The sequence below is a fragment of the Hippocampus bargibanti genome, linkage group LG16 (assembly GCF_051943395.1).
Source record: "Hippocampus bargibanti isolate YZ-2025 linkage group LG16, ASM5194339v1, whole genome shotgun sequence".
Classification (NCBI taxonomy): domain Eukaryota; kingdom Metazoa; phylum Chordata; class Actinopteri; order Syngnathiformes; family Syngnathidae; genus Hippocampus; species Hippocampus bargibanti.
Window position 1 is genome coordinate 4,773,851 of NC_142749.1, and position 18,004 is coordinate 4,791,854.

General features: G+C 40.9%; 1 protein-coding gene across 1 annotated transcript in view; it reads left to right on the forward strand.

Annotated features, from left to right (window-relative positions):
* The first annotated feature begins 1,159 nt into the window (after positions 1–1,159).
* cxadr (CXADR cell adhesion molecule) overlaps positions 1,160–18,004 on the forward strand; it is a 60,440-nt gene continuing 43,595 nt past the window's right edge. Inside the window, exon 1 of the mRNA XM_089017497.1 lies at positions 1,160–1,343. Coding sequence (XP_088873623.1) covers positions 1,292–1,343 — 52 coding nt within the window. The 5' untranslated portion in view covers positions 1,160–1,291. The remainder of the gene's footprint in view (positions 1,344–18,004) is intronic.

The window sequence follows — 18,004 nt, forward strand, 5'->3', positions numbered from 1 at the left end:
GTCACTTCCTTCATAATTTAATAATCTAAGTGCACAACTTCGTTACATACAGTAAAGTCTCGTTATATGGATATATCGATAGTCCCGGTTATATCGATACTATTTCTATGCACGCACGGAGAAAATTACATGCAAACATCGTCGGATATATCGATAGTCCCGGTTATATCTATATTTTTTCGGACTCCCTTGAATATCGATATAACGAGACTTTACTGTATATATTGGATTGGATTGGATTTGCCTTTATTAGTCTGGCAGCAGAGAAATTTGCATTTCACAGCAGCAGTTATGAAAGAAATGAAAGTAGAAAAGCAAAATACAGGAGCTGCTGGAAAGGCAGCCACTCTCGCGGCGCCGTCTTGAAGTCAAAAGAACAAAAAAAAAAAAAAAAAAACTAAATAACAAATAACATGACAACACAAAGACACAGAGAGACATTCATTCTTAAGCACTTTCTGTACCCTCTTTGTTACATAAAGCAGTTCCAGATGAAAGAGGAGGATCAAAGCGTCTCTTCACCAGTGGATCAGGAACATCATGGTGGAATGTGCACGTCGACTACAAGCTAAATGTTGAAAGCAAACACGCAGCTGTAGCATCCATTGACGAAAAGAGATTGTCTCACATCTCCTGTCCCCCACAAATCAGCTTCAATTCCAAACCGCGACAGTTCCATATATGCATTGGCACTCTGCGCTGACGCTCCTTCCTTCTTATCGCGGGCTCCTCAAGCCATGTATCCATCCAGCCGCAGACTGTCCAACGGTACCGACCTTCCACTGAACAAAGCGGGGCTGTGAAGATGCTGCCCATTACAGGCGCAAATAAAGCACAATGGCCCCTTCGGTGTCCAGCGATGACAGTCGAATGGCACCGACATTCCTCCCATTTAAAAACAGTACTGGCATATCCATGCTACCGAAAAGGCGCAACCGCTCAGCACAGTCTCCTCCTTGATGAATGTCGTGGTCAAAAATGCTGAAAAATCAATTAACATGTTGTTACTGATGTTTTAGTATTCGAGGGCAATTCAATGTTGCCTTTCGTTCTCAGTGCGTAACGCAATAACGCCATGTGCCGCGAGATGGCAGCACTGTACCAAGTTGAGGGTTGGTCACGTGACACCATGCGCCTTCCCTGTGCACCTGCAGAGAGGAGGAGGAGCGGACTGGTCTGGATGCTTGCTTGGCGAGAGCTCTGCTACCGCCTTTCCCTCTTCAAACACCACAAGTTTTCCTGGGCAAAGTTTGACGGAAAGGACTTCGACTGCAATTAAACTGCAACGGGGATGGAGCTCCCGAACGCCTGCTTGTGCTGGTTGTTTCTCAGCATTTTGGGTGGTAAGTTTTCTTTCATTAAACGCTACTTTGATTCTGACTATATTTTTCCGGCAGCAAGCGTTTTTTCCCCTGCGAGTGGTCAGCCGGTCGTGTTTTTGGAACGCCAAACCAGTGTGGAGACACTGGTCAGTTGCTTTATTTCAATCAACTCAAGTGCTGATAACTTTGTTGTAGTCTTGCGACCTTCACAAGATGTCAGGTGTACACATGACTTATTGGGTAGATCTAAAAAACGAAAAAACGTTTTCGAAGAACTGGGGCCAAATCTGATCCAAGGTCAGTATTAAGAAACTAACGCAGCAGGAAAAAAAACCGTTCAACGACAGGAGTCGAATTGTCACGTCAATCTACAATGAATTCGGTGTTATATTTAGATTACGAATGCCATATGGCAAACTATAAACGATCGCATAATGTCAAAATTGATGTGTCCTCTGCTGGTTAACAGTTACTGGAGGAGCGCTTTCATCTTTAGGTTGTACAACTTCAAAGTCACTGGCAAATACGTGGAACGCGATTATGACGTATTGTGTATACGTTTCCAGTGCTCTCTCGCAACTGCCGCGGTTGTAACAAGGCGATTTAAATTAAAGGAGAAAAAAACTAAACAAAACACGGGATTTATCCCCTGTGAGATAAAGAAAGGGTTTCTTATCTTTTGTATCTTATATACCTTGTTGTTTCAAACGGGTTTGGATGAAAAAGGAGAGGCCTTGTGAGCTTGACTAAAGATTGTTAATGAAAGCTAATACATCGAAAGTCAGTGTTTATTTATTTTGCACTTTTGGTTTTCGATTAACACGTCTTTTTGTTTGAATATTTTACTGGTGATTGTCAACTTACGTAGCCTTCTTGTTTTTGTCTGTGTATATGTTGTTTTAACACCACATAATTGGATATTGGATATTGGATATGCCTTTATTAGTCTCACAGTGGAGAAATTTACATTTCACAGCAGCAAAGTGATGAAAGGAATGAAAGTAGAAAAACAAAAATACATGAGCTGCTGGAAAGGCAGCCACTCTCGCGGCGCCGTCTTGTAGTCAAAAGAAAAAAGAAAAAAAAAACTAAATAACAAATAATATGACAGCATAGAGACAATATGACCAAACAAAGACAGAGAGACATTCATTCTTCAGGACTTGCTGTATCCTCTTTGTGATGACATGAAGCAGTTCTAGATGAAAGAGGAGAGTTGCAATGTGTTGCAGATAAGTGCATGGGTGTGTTTAATGTCCTGGAATTTACATTGAAACTCTCAATACAAGCTCCTCCCACCCTAAACAGTAACGTGTTTTTCTTTCACTGTTTTCTTGTGAACATTTATTAAAATGCATTTTGAGTTTAAAGATAAGTGACAGAGCAGTGAATGGCATTTGCCTATTTGGGTTAGAGCTGTCATGGAATAAATAAATACTTGAAATTGTGGGGCATGGAGTGTAAAACAATGAATGTGTTTTTTTTTAATACTTCTATTGTCTCATCGCTCACATCGTATGTGTGTGTGCAAGTTTGGGCTCATTAACATCCTAATGGTGGCGTGGCCTCATCGTTTGGGCTATGTTCCACTTCAGCAGTCAAGAACAGTATCTGTTGGACTGGTAGCATTCTTTTGACAGTTTTGTCTTCAGGAGTAAATCATATTTGTGAGCTGCTCTTTAATGATGAAATAACAAGGAAGTGCATTTCTGCTCTATTTTCTTGGAGCGCTTTGATGAATGTGTTGCACGGGACTATAAAGTGAAAAATAACCCCAAAAACTAATGTTGCAGAAATATCTTGGCTATTCGCAATGGACTTTTTACCAAATTGTCATCTTCAACTTTAGGCCTCGTGTGGACATTGTGTATTCATGTGTCTTTTTGTGTGTTGATTTGCTTCGGGTACGCCGGATTCCTTCCATGTTTACAAAGACTCGCACATTAGATTGACAGTCGATTGAATACTCCATCTTGTCCCTAGCTGCTATTGTGTGTGTCTTCTTCGTTTCCTTTCGGCTTTTCCTTTCAGGGGTCGCCACAGCGAATCAATGTCCTCCATCTATCCAGGTTTTGTGCATCCTCTTCTCTCACACCAGCTCACATGTCCTCTTTGAGCACATCCATAAACCTCCTCTTCGGTCTTCCTCTCGGTCTCCTGCCTGACAGTTCAAGATTCAGCATCCTTCTCCCGATATAGTCACTTTCTCTCCTCTGGACATGTCCAAACCATCTCAGTCTGGCGTCTCTGACTTTCTCTCCAACGCCTCTAATATGAGTTGTCCCTCTAATGTACTCATTCCTGATCCTATCCAACCTGTTCACTCCCAAAGAAAACCTCAACATATTTAGCTCTGCTACCTCCAGCTCTGCTTCCTGTCTTTTCTTCAGTGGCACTGTCTCCAGTCCAATCATCATGGCTGGTCTCACCACTGTTTTATAAACATCCTAGCTGAAACCCTCCTATCACACATCACACCTGACATTTTTCTCCATCCGCTCCAGCCTGCCTGGACACGCTTCTTCACCTCTTTTCCACACTCTCCATTGCTCTGGACAGTTGACCCCAAGTACTTCAAATCCTCCACCTTCTTTATCTCTTCTCCCTGTAGAATCACTCTTGCACTGGGATCCCTCTCATTCACACACACATATATTCCGTGTGAAAGGAAACTGGTCAAATTCTTAATTTCCCAATAATCTACTAATGACCGACCTCGCATATATACCACTTTGAGCTAGCATGTTTACCACTTTTAGGAAAAAAAACTCATCTTACTTGCGACCTCAATAAGGGCAAGTGTTTTAAAATAAGATTGTATTGTAAAGCTGTTCAATGTTGTAACTCACCACTGTATCCGAAAGGGTTAATTGGTGTTTTTTGTGTTTTAAAGGACAACCGACATCACTTTTTTGTTTCCTAACTGACATCAGACAAACGTTTTATAGCATCTAAAATACCCAAAACACGCGGGCTGATATTTTTAGTCAAATGCAAAACACCAATAAAAATGACTTAAAGTGTCCAAAATCTGAAAATAATTGAGCTGCGAATTGGGCATTTTCAGAAAGTTCCGCCCCCAGTTCGTGATGTCACGGCAAGACGTCTTGCCTTGCTCGAGAATCAAAACAATGGCTTCAGATTCGGAGAATAAGCTTTCTTGTTACACATCCAGTTATGAATATGATTCAAATAGTTCTGAAGAGGAAAGTATAAATGTTTGTAATCGATTAAAGAAGGTCTTCAGGGTCATTTTGACGGATCAAGACTGAGGTGTAGTGTCACAGAAAATGCAGAAGATGGCGGCAGAGTTCCGGTGGAACTTGTTTATTATTCAACTTGGAATTTTTGTCAACAAATATCAAAGAGTTGTCTCGGTGTAACATACAACGATTCACCATTGCGTTATTTATGTCTTTTCCTTCTAATTTCGCCATCCACACGGATAAACCGGAAGTTTTCAGACCAAACAAAGTACCGCAAAATGCAGCCAGGGGCGTTCCTTCAGTGACGTAGGGTGAGGACTAGTCACCAACTCAAAAACAAGACTTCCGGAATATTCAGCGCAAGACTTAAAAGGTAAAATATAGCTATATGCGGTGGAATGTTTGTAAAATACACTCAGTAGAAGTCATTTGAAGCGATTTTACAAATTATGGACACAACTTGTCCCGAGACGTCGGTTGTCCTTTAACTGCTGGTGTAACTCAGAATCTTCTGTTCTATCAGTAGCAGTGCCAGCACTAAATGCAAACAGTCAGACATTTCTTCTCACCACTTACAGCTGGCCTTCGTTTCCCTTTTTACAGTATTTGCTGTCCCCACCATGTCGACCACTAACCTTTTTGGTCAACACTAGAACAACGTCACTGACCTTGGGGGGAAAACAGAAACCTGAGGAAACAGAGCTCGCGTGGACAGTGCAGTTACCTGATAAGAGTGTAACTGAAGGTTGTGACCAAGAGCCGGTTGCTTAGTTACCTTTTGAAAACACACACACACACACAGATTCTATGAATGCACTTTGCATGTGCGCATGCATGTTGTTTGTCTCAAAGCCACTCTTCTCCTTTCTTTTTAACCAGGAAAAAAACACTATTATTTTAAACGCTGAACATTGTAGATGTTACTCGTAGCTGTCTCCGTGTGATCATGTTTCATTTTTTTCTACTAGCAGAACTGGCCTTTTTTTTTCAAATGACAGATGAATTTGTAATGTAATAGAACCTATCAAGTTTCCTACTTGTGACAAGAGATATTGGTCGAAGCCTGAAGATGACCGTTTTCGCCATTGGTCCCGTGGAAGCTCGTAATGACTTCAGGTCACATTCAGCGGTCACGACCGAGCCGTCCACAGCCATTACTTCCCTCCTCTAACAGGTTGCACAGAAGCAGCCGCTTGCTCTCACCCTGTCCTTGAAAATGAAGCAGGAACATGTGGAATTAGATTACACTCGGGAGCACTGCTCCGTCCTCCAGAATCTGTGGATGCGGGCGATCCCGCATGAATATTCACAGTCCCTGGCCCTTAATATTTTAGCGCGCTTGTGCCTTATGAGCCCAGTGCCAACTCCTGTTAAAGATATGGCAATGTGAAATCCTACTGTTCATGCCCCCACGCTACCTTTTCTCTTTTTCTGTTCTCCCTCCATTTCCTTTCAGTTTTATTCAGTGAGAACAATTGCTTTCTACCAAAAAAATAATTGAATTGATTCATAGTAGTACTTGTTTCCTGGTTCAGTTCAAGACTTAGCAGCCATTCTGTATTCATACCCCTTCCGTCCTGACAGGTTGGGAGTAAATCTTCCTTCTGGAATGCTGCCAAAGAATTCTCGTGGAAAGATATTGGAAATATTTCCCTTTAATTCCTTGGTTGCTGTCAGTGTGACAACGACAAATAAAACGCACATCCAAGACTTGTTTTCTGTCAATGAGGCTAGAGCACTCTATTATTTCATATTAGATATATCTTTGGTATGAGTTTTGTAGTCATGTGATCTTGGTGCCGCAAATGTGACGATGCGCAAACCCAAATGCACCCCTTATGATAGTGATGAATACTTGACAACATGTTTGACATTGCACGTCTCAGTCCTGACATTTGGTTCAAAAGGCAAGACTGTTCCGTCTCTCTTTATCCTTGTAAGATATCCGTTTACACAAGGTCATTGCAGTGCTGAATCTGCTCCCCCCCCCCCCCCCCCCAGTCCATCGGTTATCTTGCCACGCTTCTCCAAGGGTGATGAATACCCGCATCGCACATTCATCACTTTGCCACTTGATGGCCAGCATCTCCAACCCCCTCCTCCAGATAGCGCTTTCTAGACCCAGATTTTTTTGGTATTGTACGACGTTGCCTGTTCTGGAATTCATAGCAAAAAACAAGCTAAAGAAATCCTGCTTTAGCTGAACGTGCATTACTAATTTCGAACATCTATGGAAATTCTCATGATGCAGTACTAATAATAAAGTGTATATATATATATATATATATATATATATATATATATATATATATATACACATACACATATATATATATATATATATATATATATATATATATATATATATATATATATATATATATATATATATATATATATATGTGTATGTGTATGTGTATGTGTATGTGTGTGTGTGTGTGTGTGTGTGTGTGTGTGTGTGTGTGTGTGTCCAGGCAGCCTTTCTGAGAGTGGAGTTGCGGCAAGATAATTGCATTGTCTCCGGCAGCAATAAACCCAAGCAAGAACATTGGAGTTAATTGTTTGTCTAATTTTGAAAAATATTGTGCCTCTGAAAGAGCGCCTTGAAGAAGGTTGGAGGTGGTTGAGAGGAGGTGGAGGAGTGGGTGGGGGGCAAAGCAGCTGTTGAGTGAGATGTTTTTAGCACACCTAGCTCATTAAAAAGCATGACACATTGTTCACCGTGAACACGGAGAAAGGCAAATAATGTCTGTTGAGTCTCCCTTAATTTGTCTTGGTGGGATTTTGTTTTCATCACCAAGTCACATGGCATGCACAGTGAACATGTTGTTTATGAACAGGCAAAGAATTGGATCTGTCACCTTTCAATTTCATTTATTTTACCATCATTTAGTTTGTGTTTATTTCATTTCCTTCCAGGATGTTGCAGTGACCCTTTTGTCGACTATCTGTCTGAAATCTTCTTTTCGTAAAAAACAAAAAAAAGAATGTTCATCTCAGCAAGTCCTGACCCAGAGTCCTTTTTCTTTTCAGACATTTGGCTGACTGGTATTTACAAGGCAGGAAATGAGAAACACTTTTATTCTCAAATATATTCAGAAAATAAAATGTGGCCAATAATTATTTTGAAGGCCGTCACAGTGCAGAATCCCAGGCATGGCCAATAAATTGTTAATTATTCGACACAATAGATAGACAATTTAAATGTTGGTTCGGGTAAAATCGCAGTTATTGACCTTTTCAGCATACCAATGCTTATTTGTGGTCTGTTGAGGACAGCTCAGATGCGCATGTCAGCTTTACAGCATCAAATTCTGTGACCCCATTGACCACATTAAAAATGCCAATTCATGTTGAAATCTTGTTTGGCAGGCAAGAGAGGATCAATCACTAGGAGCTGTTTCAAAGCACAAAAAAAAGAAGGCAAGGCTTTAAAAAGGCTGGCCATCCTCTTTCCCCGCCGTGTGCCTCCTATAATATATGCAGTATAGGGCTCAGTAATTGGGTGACTCAGCAGCCAGTTTCCCATAGTTAACCCAATTATAATACAGATCCTACCCTGTTAAATGCACGGGCCGTGTTTTTTTATATATATGTAGAGCTCTGTTTCAGACATTTGCATATATTTTTTGAAAGAATTGCACTTTATTAATTGTAAGTCGTACCAAGATAAATCATTTTTCACGCATGCCAGTACTGCAGTTTTTTCTAAGATTTTTAAAACTGATTTTCCATGTATGGTCATGAACCAAATTGACACTTTGTCAAGGCATAAAAAATGTACCACCCAACATATGCCCAAGTCTCTCTCGTGTGTGAAAAGTCACCTGGGCTACCTTAACCTACATTTCAGAGTACTGTAACGTATGTGTGATTGCCATGTACTTTTTTTTTTTTTTTTTGTTCCGGTCTCTGTCACATCATCTTCATTTTTCTTCCACTCTTTGCAACTTCTAATTCCTTTGTTTGCTGCCAATGCAGAGATGGTTGATACAGTAGTAACATTAGAAGTAGAAGGAACAGTAACTAGAATTGGGAAGGGTAATGCCTACTGCCTGAAATGGTAACATGATTTTTCAGCAAATAAAGTTATTAAAGTGGCTTCTGATCTTCAGAAATAGTGAAAGAAAAGATTTGCTGTCATGTATTCACATGCTTTAGTTTTTTTGCCACTCCAAATTTGAAAGCCAAGCTGTTTTATGGCTTAAATTTGCAGCAATTATTTTGCAACCAAGTCTCCATAGCGTATTTAGTGGTGTTCCACTTCCTCTATCATCATTAACGTGCATTAAGTTCCCTTGTACTTGTGCCAGCGGAGCTGTAGATTTGAAGGCCGAGATGGGAATTGTTATGGAACTGTGCTCAAACCACAGCAATGTAAATGCACACTTCATCTTTGTGATTAAATAGGCATAATGTTATTATATATATTTTTTTCTCAGCAGGAAGCATTTTTATGACATTCTTCTTTCTCATACAGTCGCATTGCCCAATATCGAAAGTGTGCTGCTGTTCAATGTTGGAAATTCTGCTCCAGTATTTCTTGAGGCACCAGCAGGTGTGAACAAGTCAGTATCTGACAACACTGTTAGCTCTCACAACAGTTCATGCTGTGGTCCAAGTCATTTAGTCAATTTGTCAACTTCGTACTTTCACCCCTGTTTCAGTTTCTTTCAATGCAACAAACCAAGGGAGGCATTTTTTCCCAATCGGCCAGTGGCGGTTGCAAAAATGTAAGCCCTCGGAACGTTTGCTTGACAGAGGGAGGGCAATGCTCTCAACAAGCAAGGACCTCCAACCTTTTTGAAATTGAGAACTACTTCTGGGGTCCCTAAACTTGTCAAGCAACTTGAGGTGCCTTGTTTACGCGCTGTGTAAACATAATTGCCTTGCATTCTGAAATAACGCATTTGCTGAAATGACCCTTTATTTTTGTTGACCATGAATGATGATGTCATTTCTCACAATAATGATCACTGGCCTTTCAAAGAAGCGGCATTTTCCACCAGGAAAGATTGATAGAAGCATCATCACACCTCACACAACTCCCGCACTTTGCTGTGTGGTCAAATTTTCACCTTCCGGTTGATGCTTAGGGGTTTCTGTTTGCCGTATAGTATTTCTTAAGGATCAACAATGTTCGCAAACTTTTAAAAAGCTTATACTGATGTGAAGAAATTCATTATTTGCCATTGGGCTTCGTCCCTCTCCCCACTGTTCAGTGTGCCTGTGCTTGTCGTCAACAGGACACGCAAAACCAAATTCATGTTTGGTAATTGAGAGGCTAAATGAAAAACAATGATTGTTTCTTATTAGCATAAGAAGAACAAATGGATGATAATTGGGAGTCATTGAGACTTTCTGCATGCTTGTCAGTCTTAGTCGGAAAAGCCTTTCGGCAGCCTCAGGCTACGCTCCTGCAGAACGGTTGCACCATTCTAGATGTCATTATCAATGACTGTACAGATATGAACACCTGTATTTAAGTTCAGTATTAATATTTTGTGTGTGTGTGTGTGTTTGTGTGTGTGTTGTGTGTATGTGTGTCAGTGTAATACATATTTGGCGAGTGAAAACTGATTTTGATTATGGTTAGTCACCTGGGAAGGAAGTTGCACGACAGGCAGTCATGTTCGGTTTATTGTTTTAATCCCATTGTTTTCCCTCATTATTAGATTGGATTGGATTGGATTTGCCTTTATTAGTCTCGCAGTGGAGAAATTTACATTTCACAGCAGCAAAGTGAAAAAATATGTTGAAAATGAAGGATTGCTCTCCATGATCTGCATCTCTTCATCACTTTCCTTCATCTTATCTGGTAAGGTAGGGTTACGGGACAGCAGCCTCGGTAAGGGAAGCCGAGAGTTCCCTTTTCCCAGTCATCAATTCAGAATATGAATAAAAAATTGAATTGCTTAGAATCTCTGGTTTACTGTTGATGAGCAATACGTATATTGAATTTCTATACTGATAAAAAGTCTGCACTCGGGTAGTTTTTTTGTGAAGCTAAAATGACAGACAGGCTCTCCTTCAAAATGGGCTTTGTGCTTTTACAGTGCCTTGCAAAAGTATTCATCCTCCCCCCCCCTTGAATCTTGCAAGCTTTCGCCACATTTCAGGCTTCAAACATATATGAAATTATTTTTTTTGTCAAGAATCAATAAGTGAGACACAATTGTGAAGTGGAACAACATTATGTATGTATGTGGAACAGAGCGCCGATGCGTATGTGGAACTGTTGCGGCTTGGAATTGAAGCAGATTTATGTGGAACAGGAGATGTGAGACAATCTCTTTTCGTCAATGGATGCTACAGCTGCGTGTTCGCTTTCAACATTTAGCTTGTAGTCGACGTGCACATTCCACCATGATGTCCCTAATCCACTGGTGGAAAGACGCTTTGATCCTCTCCTCTTTCATCTAGAACTGCTTCATGTCATCACAAAGAAGGTACAACAAGTCCTGAAGAATGAATGTCTCTCTGTGTCTTTGTTTTGTCATATTGTCTCTATGCTGTCATATTATTTGTTATTTAGTTTTGTTTTTGTTCTTTTGACTTCAAGACGGCGCCGCGACAGTGGCTGCCTTTCCAGCAGCTCATGTATTTTGTTTTTCTACTTTCATTCCTTTCATCACTTTGCTGTTGTGAAATGTAAATTTCTCCACTGTGAGACTAATAAAGGCATATCCAATCCAATCCAATTTATTGGATAATTTAAACTTTTTTAACAAATAAAAAACTGAAAAGTGGGGCGCGCAATATTGTTCGGCCCCTTTACTTTTAGTGCAGCAAACTCACTCATAAATGCACCTGCTCTGCGATAGTCTCAGGGTTCTATTTGAAGTGCAGAGAGCATCATGAAAACCAAGGAACACACCAGGCAGGTCCGAGGTACTGTTGTGGAGAAGTTTAAAGCCGGATTTGGATACCAAAAGATTTCCCAAGCTTTAAGCATCCCAAGGAGGGCTGTGCAAGCCATCATATTGAAATGGAAGTAGCATCATACCACAGCAAATCTACCAAGACCCGGCCGCCCCTCCAAACCATCTTCTCAAACAAGTAGAAAACTGATCAGAGATGCAGCCAAGAGGCCTGGATGAACTGCAGAGATCTACAGCTGAGGTTGGAGAGTCTGCCGTACACTGCACAAATCTGGCCTTAATGGAAGAGTAGCAAGAAGAAAGCCATTTCTCAAAGATATCTGTCAAAAGTCTCGTTTAAAGTTTTCCACAAGCCACGTGGGAGACACACCAAACATGTGGAAGACGGTGCTCTGGTCAGATGAAACCAAAATTGAACTTTTTGGCCACAATGCAAAACGATATGTTTCGCGTGAAAGCATCACAGCTCATCACCCTGAACACACCAGCCCCACTGTCAAACATGATGGTGGCAGTGTCATGGTTTGGGCCTGCTTTTCTTCAGCAGGGACAGGGAAGATGGTTAAAATTGACGGGAAGATGGATGGAGCCAAATACAGGAACATTCTGGAAGAAAACCTGTTAGTATCTGCACAAGACCTAAGACTGGGATAGAGATTTATCTTCCAACAGGACAATGATCCAAAACATAAAGCCAAATCTACTATGGAGTGGTTAAAAAATAAATGTATCCAGATGTTAAAATGGCCAAATCAAAGTCCAGACCTGAATCGAATTGAGAATCTGTGGAAAGAGCTGAAGACTGCTGTTCACAAACACTCTCCATTTACCTCACTGAGCTCGAGCTGTTTTGCAAGGAAGAATGGGCAAGAATGTCAGTCTCTCGATGTGCAAAACTGATAGAAATGTACCCCAAGCGACGTCCATCTGTAATTGGAGCAAAAGGTGGCGCTACAAAGTATTAACGCAAGCAGGGCCAATAATATTGAACGCCCCACTTTTCTGTTTTTTCATTTGTTAAAAAGGTCTAAATTATCCAATAAATTTTGATCCACTTCACGATTGTGTCCTACTTGCTGTTGATTCTTGACAAAAATTAAAATTTGATATCTTTGTTTGAACCCTGAAATGTGGCGAAAGGTTGCAAGGTTCAAAGGGGCCGAATACTTTTGCAACGCACCATATCTCAATTTTACATACTTCCTTCCTCATCCTTATTTCTCTGAAACAAATTATCTCATGCATATCTGAGAAGTTACTTGGAATACCTTGTGTACCATGGCTTACTGGAATGCCACTTTGTTTGGCCATATCTTAACTAGTTCAGCAGGGTTATTTTTAACATTCCCAGTTGCATCTTGTCACTTAACGTTGTATGTGGCGTACTCGTTTTGCGCCTCCTTCTTGTGTCTGTGCCGAGCGTGCGAGCTGGAGGGATGGGGCGGTGGGGGGCAGGTGGTTCTGTTAAGTCGTAACAACAACTGACAGCCTGTGGCGTCCTACAGGGTTCCTTACCCAGGTGTGTTTACTACTTTTTCCTTAATGAACCTCTGAATGAGGCAGAGACTCCAGCTTCGGAAGATCTGGTTTGGCTGTCTGTCTGGGCCAAGATAAAATGTAGAGAAGACAAAAAGAGATTATCCATCTTATCTGTCAGCGGCATTCTTATCTTGATGTCCTGCTCGAGTGTCTTCCTCCTCACACAGAGGACGGGAGGGGACAGACGGTATTGAAACATTCTCAGCATCTCTTCATTCTGGCTACTGGGAATGCTTTTGGCAGAATTAGAGCATTTAGAAAAAAGGAATACCACAATAGTGTTTGAAAAAGAGCACTTTGTAATTTCTGCTTAAGGGCCCACCCTTAAACAGAAATTACAAAGTTCTCACTGTCTCTGGCCATATTCTCCGGGGCTTTCAGCAGTAAACAGATCATTTCATTGATATCATGGGAATGTGTTCCTGATTCTGAATGAACAACGAAAATGCACAAAGCAAAACACACTTTGACACTTGCCACTTTTTCGGGTTGGGTCTTGAGGGGCAACAATCTTTGGCGCATCATCTTGAAGATGTGTAAGTGGAACACACCAACGTGGTTGATGCATTGAAATATAATGTAAGTACACACATGAAATTGAGTGTACAGTGTTGTGCCATAATCAACACCCAAAAACTTAAATTCCAACTCACACTTGGGAGTAGATTGCCTGAAACAGAACGTGCTCTCAGTATGTGGCTGGACCTAAGAGCCATGGTTGTATATACACTATCTTTGGGCCAAGCTATTTTCCCCAATTCCTCAGAAGTACATTTAAAATTATGACTGGCAATCAAACTAATTGAGACACTCCCAAAAAGTGTCACGAAGGAAGTTAATAACTCCTAGAACTCACTACAAATTTTCTGTTAGCCTATCAATTGATGTGGCGTTATCTGTTAGCATTGGCAGTGGCAACGTTACTAAAATGAAGTATGTCTTTCTATTTAAATATACTCTAAAATGCGCATAATTCTTATAGTTTTCTATACATGAGATTTCATTTGTGATTGGCCAAATATTTTACTCAATTACTATATATAAGCTGAATTTTGTCACTGCGAAAAAGGGGAAGTCATTGACGCGGTTTGGTTGACTTCCCTTTAACTGTTATGTAGTTTTTATTTAATCAGTTTTGTTGTACGTTATTAGTTTACCTCTTAGGGTGGATTTCAACTATGTTCTAGGATTAAATAAACTTTCTCACCTTTTTCTAAGTATGGGGAGTGTCACTGACTCTCACAATGAACCTCACATTGTTGTTTAATGTTTGTCATGTGTTTCGTACCATATAAGGTATTTCTGACTTCACTCGAGGGAATTCACTGAGTCATGTGTCACTAAACTCTCCCCTTGCACACTCACGGATCTTATTTATTGACATAGGTGAATCAAGAGTGCTTAACTTTGCAATTTTCATTCCACGTCTCTAGTTAAATGTAATTTTGACTCACCAAAGAAACTTGGTTTTAGTCCATCACCAGTCTGATGAAGTCTGCGTTTGATCAGTGTCACTGCATCTCGATCACGCTTGGCAGTGTGTGCTGGGGCACTGACAAAAGATAGGGTTGGGGCACTAGCAAGAGGCCTGTTCTGTATCAGGCCGCTGTATTTGTTTTGGGGGATGGGAGTATTTTTAGAGCCATTAGCATAACCCACTTCTTTATGTACAGAAACTCCTATGTCAGGAGAGATGGGGAGACACCCCCATGACTGCACCCTATTGAGCTTTGTGGCTTTCATGTTTTCTCTTCAGTGCTTTATGTGCAATTTGGTAAATTTTAGGCTGGATTTTGAATTTGGTTCTGATTGCTTAGTCCTTGGGCCCTATTGTTTGGATCACAGATTGGAACATTTCTAGGTTTTACTCAAATGATCAAATTGATCGGATCTATTTGCACTGGAATAGGATGAAATTATATCCTATTCATATTGGATTTTTTAAAAATCTTTTCCTGAAAAAGGGCATTTTGATTTCATGTAATTTTTTTCCCCTCATTGTGCTCCCATGACACACATCCAGATTGGACATTTGAAGTATAATTATGCCACTTCAACCATGTTGTGTAAATCCAGACACACTTGATAATATTTTTTGACCTTTAACACCGACTTAATGCCCAACCAAATCTTTGAAACCCACACATACATAATCCGCTCTGCTATCTTTATGGCTATTTTAAATCCAAATGATCGTATTTTATGAGATGAGTTTATTTATCTCACATTGGAGACACTCCTAATTCACAGTTGCAAAGTTATGAAAGGAAGAGAAAAGGAAAAAATAAGTAGCACAACAAAATATAGGAGCTCCTGTCATTTCTCCAATTTTGTCATCAATGGGGTAGGTGCTTTGTTTGTGGTATACACATCTAATTTGCACCACTCTGAAGTCATTGGATTGGATTGGATTGGATATGCCTTTATTAGTCTCACAGTGGAGAAATTTACATTTCACAGCAGCAAAGTGATGAAAGGAAAGTCATGCAAGCGACTTTCACATGCTCTCTAATTGCTCCTCTGGAATTGTGTTCGCGCCTGCAAAATCTCAGACATGATTTTGTACTTCTGCGGTATCACCGACAGTGTGAATAATCCCTGTAATACTGTTTTAACTCATCCCACTGTTTGGCCATTGAAACATTTTGCAAAGATTATATAATCCAGCATCTTTATGTTCCATTTGCTTCTGTTCCTGTTTAATTTCTTCTAAGAGTACATTGTCACTTTTTCTCCCCACCGCCCCTCCATCATGAGGATGTTGTCGGTATTGATCTCTGGCTGGGCGCCATGTCTATCAGCTTTACGGCACAAGCAGCCATCATATACTGTCACTAAGTGTGTGTGCGTGTGTGTGTGTGTGTGCACGTATCTTCGACAAAGCCCCATTCATATGGATGTGTACATGTCACGCTTTCCTGTGAGCCACCTGCTGCACTGTTGTCACTGTGGTCATCTCTCAAATGAATGTTAAGCTAACAATTATTTACATGTAATAGAAAACTGCCATTTGAAGTGTGTGCATGTGTGCTCACAACTAACACCTTAGAAACATAAATTTCATTATAACGACCAGATTTGTAAAAAAAACTATGAAAAGGTCTGCATTACAACAAACCATGGAAAGTTAGCGGCTTGCTTATGAACAAAATGTACAATGCATGATTCCCCTTGGTTTGTTTGGCAAAACTACCGAGCGTCTCAGTATATTGTTGTACTTCTTGCCGTAAATCAGGGAGGCACAGGCATGATCTGAAAACATGACCTGGTAAAGGCTGTAAAGGTTGTTAAGGCTAAAACTGTCTCAGCAGAGAACACAAATCGACGACTGTTGGCTTCCTCAGTGCCCTATTTTCCTCAGTGACCTATTGCAGTAAACATTTGCTGACTGTGCCCTGCGATTGCTTGGCAACCGGTTCAGGGTGTCCCCCGCCGACTGCCCGAAGACAGCTAGGATAGGCTCCAGCACCCGCCATACGTATTTGTAATTGACATTTTTTATTGTGGGTCATGTTGTTGTTTCTATAAATGTTCATGTTTTACGTGTAAAATATTGGAAAATTGTTAATGAAGTGAATTTCAGTAGGTTGACAGCAATGAATGCACAATAGTGAAGTGAAACTAAATTCTTACACTTGTTTTTAAGGTTTTAATGAACCCTGGCGAAAAACAACATATTCATTCACACCCGTAAACTTTTGCTGCTGAGTCAGATTCCTGATCAATCCACTGGTGGCAGAAAGTTTCAGAAGCCACTTGAAATGGTAGTACAGTACATACTTGAAATTAAACATGCACTTCCCCTGACGCTGATTTAGCGAGTGCAATTAAGACTTTCTGAGTTTTTCATTTACTGACCGTTAAGAAAATGCCAATGGGAATTGCAATCCCTCTGCCTTTGCAATCCCTCTTTCCCTTTTGACGATAGTTCCCTTTGCAATCCCTCTTTCCCTCTTGACGATTTCTCACTTCATGGCAGGAGTTGCACTCCCTTAAAAGCATAAATATTAATTATGTCAACACTTTTTTTTCATCCATCCATCCATTTTCCAAACCACTTATCTTCACGAGGGTCGCTGATGTACTGGGGCCGATCCTGAGTCCTGATAGTTTATCAGAGCTGCCGTTGCAGGGTTGTCATGAATTTTCCTCGAAAGTCAGTTGAGGAGCTCCCATAATTCATCTTGCGCAGTGTTTATGAAACTTTTTAGAGGTCACAAACCAAACCAGTTAATATGCACATTCACTGAACCCTTCATCAGTGAAAAATGAATGTATATTTTTCACAAATTCAAGATTATTAACTCATTCACTGCCAGACGATGTGCAAATCTATGTCCATTTTTTATCCCAAGATGGCGCCTTAGTAGGCAGCCGTCAGCAAGTGCTCTCAGGAGCCTTGCTTTTTTTTTGTTTTTGTCTTGTTATTGTGGTTTCTTTTGTGACTTTGTGTTGTTGTGCGTCGTGTGGAACGGATACGGATTGTTTTTCAGCATTTTTGGCTAATCATCAAGGAGGAGACTGCTGAGCGGTTGCGCCTTTCGGCAGCATGAATATGCCAGTACTGTTTTTGAATGGGAGGAATGTCGGTGCCATTTGACTGTCATCGCCGGACAGCTCTGGGGCCATTGTGCTTTTTTTGCGCCTGTAATGGGCAGCATCTTCACAGCCCTGCGTTGTTCAGCGGAAAGGTCGGTGCTGTTGGACAGTCTGCGGTTGGATGGATGCATGGCTTGAGAAGCCCGCGATAAGAAGAAAGGAGCGTCAGCGCAGAGCGCCGAGGCGTATGTAGAACTGTCGCGGCTTGGAATTGAAGCGGATTTATGGGGGACAGGAGATGTGAGACACTCTTTTCATCAATGGATGCGACAGCTTCGTGTTTGCTTTCAACATTTAGCTTGTAGTCGACGTGCAAATTCCACCATGACGTCCCTGATTCACTGCTGAAATGGATGCTTTGATCCTCTCCTCTTGCATCTAGAACTGCTTCATGTCATCACAAAGAGGGTACAACAAGTCCTGAAGAATGAATGACTCTCTGTGTCTTTGTGTTGTC